This window comes from Stegastes partitus, unplaced genomic scaffold (genome assembly GCF_000690725.1).
Source record: "Stegastes partitus isolate 25-593 unplaced genomic scaffold, Stegastes_partitus-1.0.2 Scaffold3166, whole genome shotgun sequence".
NCBI classification, from domain to species: domain Eukaryota; kingdom Metazoa; phylum Chordata; class Actinopteri; family Pomacentridae; genus Stegastes; species Stegastes partitus.
Window position 1 is genome coordinate 1 of NW_007580897.1, and position 2,635 is coordinate 2,635.

The 2,635-nt window shown below is 44.3% G+C and overlaps 1 protein-coding gene across 1 annotated transcript; it reads right to left on the reverse strand.

The window, feature by feature from the left end:
• Positions 1–10: 10 nt before the first annotated feature.
• Positions 11–2,578, reverse strand: LOC103375856 (obscurin-like; the record flags this gene model as incomplete). The annotated part of the gene is made up of 7 exons (XM_008306161.1): positions 2,560–2,578; positions 2,081–2,386; positions 1,723–1,989; positions 1,478–1,584; positions 848–1,016; positions 199–474; positions 11–112 (listed from the first exon to the last, which is right to left on the reverse strand). Coding segments are annotated over exons 1-7 (1,246 nt in total), but the record flags the coding sequence as incomplete, so codon positions are not given.
• Positions 2,579–2,635: the final 57 nt, after the last annotated feature.

Below are 2,635 nucleotides of genomic sequence, written 5' to 3' on the forward strand. Positions count from 1 at the left end.
TCTGTCTTGCTATCAGACACATTGCAACTAAGAGTTGCCTTCTGGGAGAGAGTGGCTTTCACCTCCCTCTGGACTGACTCCTTGTTGGAGAAGGCAGCTGCGGCTTGAGTTTCTGAGGGGGAAAAAAAAAAAACTAGTTTACTAAACTTTTGTAACGATAACATTATTAAGAGTCTACGTTCTGTGAAAGCGTCGTACCTTTTATCTTGACCTGGAATGTGACTTTATCAGCTGCTGTCTCACAGGAGTAATGTCCCTCATCACTTTTCTTGGCACTCTTGATGACGACCTTCCTTTGAGTCCCTTTGGAGACGAAGGTAGTTCTTTGGTCCTCGGTGATCTCCACCTGATCTTTTCTCCACACAACGACAGCGCTGGCAGGAGATACCTCGCAGCTCAGCTCAAGATCTCCTTTAAGGGACGACGACATTCCCATGGTACCTCTGGCTTTGTTTAGGAACTTGGCAGGTTCATCTTAGACAAAAATAAGATTGACAAGAAAATGTAAGTCCTGCAATACTGATTTTTAATTGTCTATGAATCTATAATTTCAATATTTCTATTTTAATTTGTTTCGTAAATGACTACATGATGACACACAGCTCTGTACTCTATTTTAAGAATCAAAGCATCACAATGTATGTGTTATTTTTTACACATTGAGCCAAGTTCCCCTTTACAAATCCTGTTTGTGCTAAGATTATATTAGTGAGATGTAGCAAAACTTGTTTCACAGGTCAACAACTCGGGCACATTAGCAAATAATCCGCTGCAAACAGTCAGCTGTCACTGCTATGAAGCTGTACTTGAAAGCTGTACTTCGTAGCTACGACTCTGATCAGCGTACCTTTAAGAGTGAGTTGCATGGACAGCTTGTCATCAGCCAAAACACACTCATAAACGCCCACATCTTCCTCTGTGACGTTGTGGACCATCAGGATCCTCTTGCGCTCATTCATCAGATATTCATACTTCTTGCCCATTTTTATCTCCCGCCCATTCTTCATCCAAGCCACCTGAAGAAATAAATACAGAACACAGACTTGATAAAGGGACTGTTAGGAATACAACTGCACTTCAATATTCTCCTCAAGTAACTACCATTATACTTTGCATTTCTAAATAAGTCCAAAGCTGTCTCTATTGCAGACTATTCTGGGTAACAGCAGCATATGGTTGATGTTAAAGGGTAAAAGTGGTATGATGATGGCATTCTCCACAGCAGCAGCAAAACAGAAACAAAGTCAGAGTAATGCTAAAATAAATATCCTTCCAGTTTGCTTGTGCAATCTATGAAGGTCAGTTAAAAAGCAGTTGGGAGTCTAATACGTCATCAAAAGTTGCTTGCGTGACAAGCATTACACTCGCATTAGAACTGCATTACACTTATCCGTGCCTGCATACTTTAAGATCTATAAATAGAACACGTGTGAGCAAACGGCAAAGGATGTAAACGACATGTGTTTCCATCACAAACCTGCGTATCGTAATCTGACACCTCAGCAGTCAGCTGAGCAGTGGCCTGTGCGCTGCAAGTCACCACCTCTAGATGATCCGACTTGTTGGTAAACCTGACGGGACGGGCTGTAAAGACAGTTGTTTAGTAAGAAAAGATACTGGTTTGCCTCTCACAAAATGAAGAGAAAACATTTAGCTTTAAAACAGAAAATAAAAGCACACGACCATATTGATGTGACTTAGAGCTTTTTTTCCAGTGTGTACCTTTCACAGACATGATGCAACTGCTCTGTGAACCTCCGCCCACAAACTTGACTTCAGCTCCATTCATTTCCACGGTCACGACACGGATGAGCAGCGTGTGGATGTTCTTCGACCTGGTGATGAGGTAATCAGCTCCACTGCGCAGAAGGCGGCCATTTAGTGACCAGAAGCCTGAGCAAACAGCAGACAGCTCCACAGAAATAGAGAACTCCTCTCCAGAGACGGCACTGCTGTTCACCAGGCCTTTTGTGATTTCGGCACTGGGTTCTGAAGGAAGAGTGATAAGGCATTAAAAAAGAGGGCGTATGATAACAAAACGTAGCTGGGAATGACAAATATCAGAGACATCAGTCCTTACCGAGGTAAAAGCTTCCGGGTACCTCCAGGTACGGACTCTGGCCAAAGTCATTTGTGGCAGAGATACGGAATTGGTAGGTCGCTTCCTCGGTGAAGTTGAAGACAGTAATCTCTGTTGAAATAATGTTTTCTCCAGCATTGCACCTCTGCCACGTCTGAGTTCCAATCTTCCTCTTCTCCACGATGTAGCCTTTGATGGGTACGGGGCGATCGCTGTCAGGAGGAGACCACTGAATGGAGATGGATGAGTCAGTCTTGTTCTGCACCACAGCATCGACTGGGGGATCGGGAGGATGCTTCCGTGCAGCTGAAGTAGAGAGAAAGAGGGATGATGAGGCTTGTATTGTGTCACAGTTCACATCTTTGTCCTGTTTTGTTTTTATTGTTTCCTTCCGGCCTCCTGTCACACCCCACCCACACACCAGATGTCCCTGGACTTTCCCTCTGTTCCTGGTCACCTGACTGGCCCTCCCACCTTACCTGTTCCCAATTTAACCATCAGCCCCAGACAGCACCATGGTATGCATTCATACCATCTAGTCCAGGGGTGTCGAAC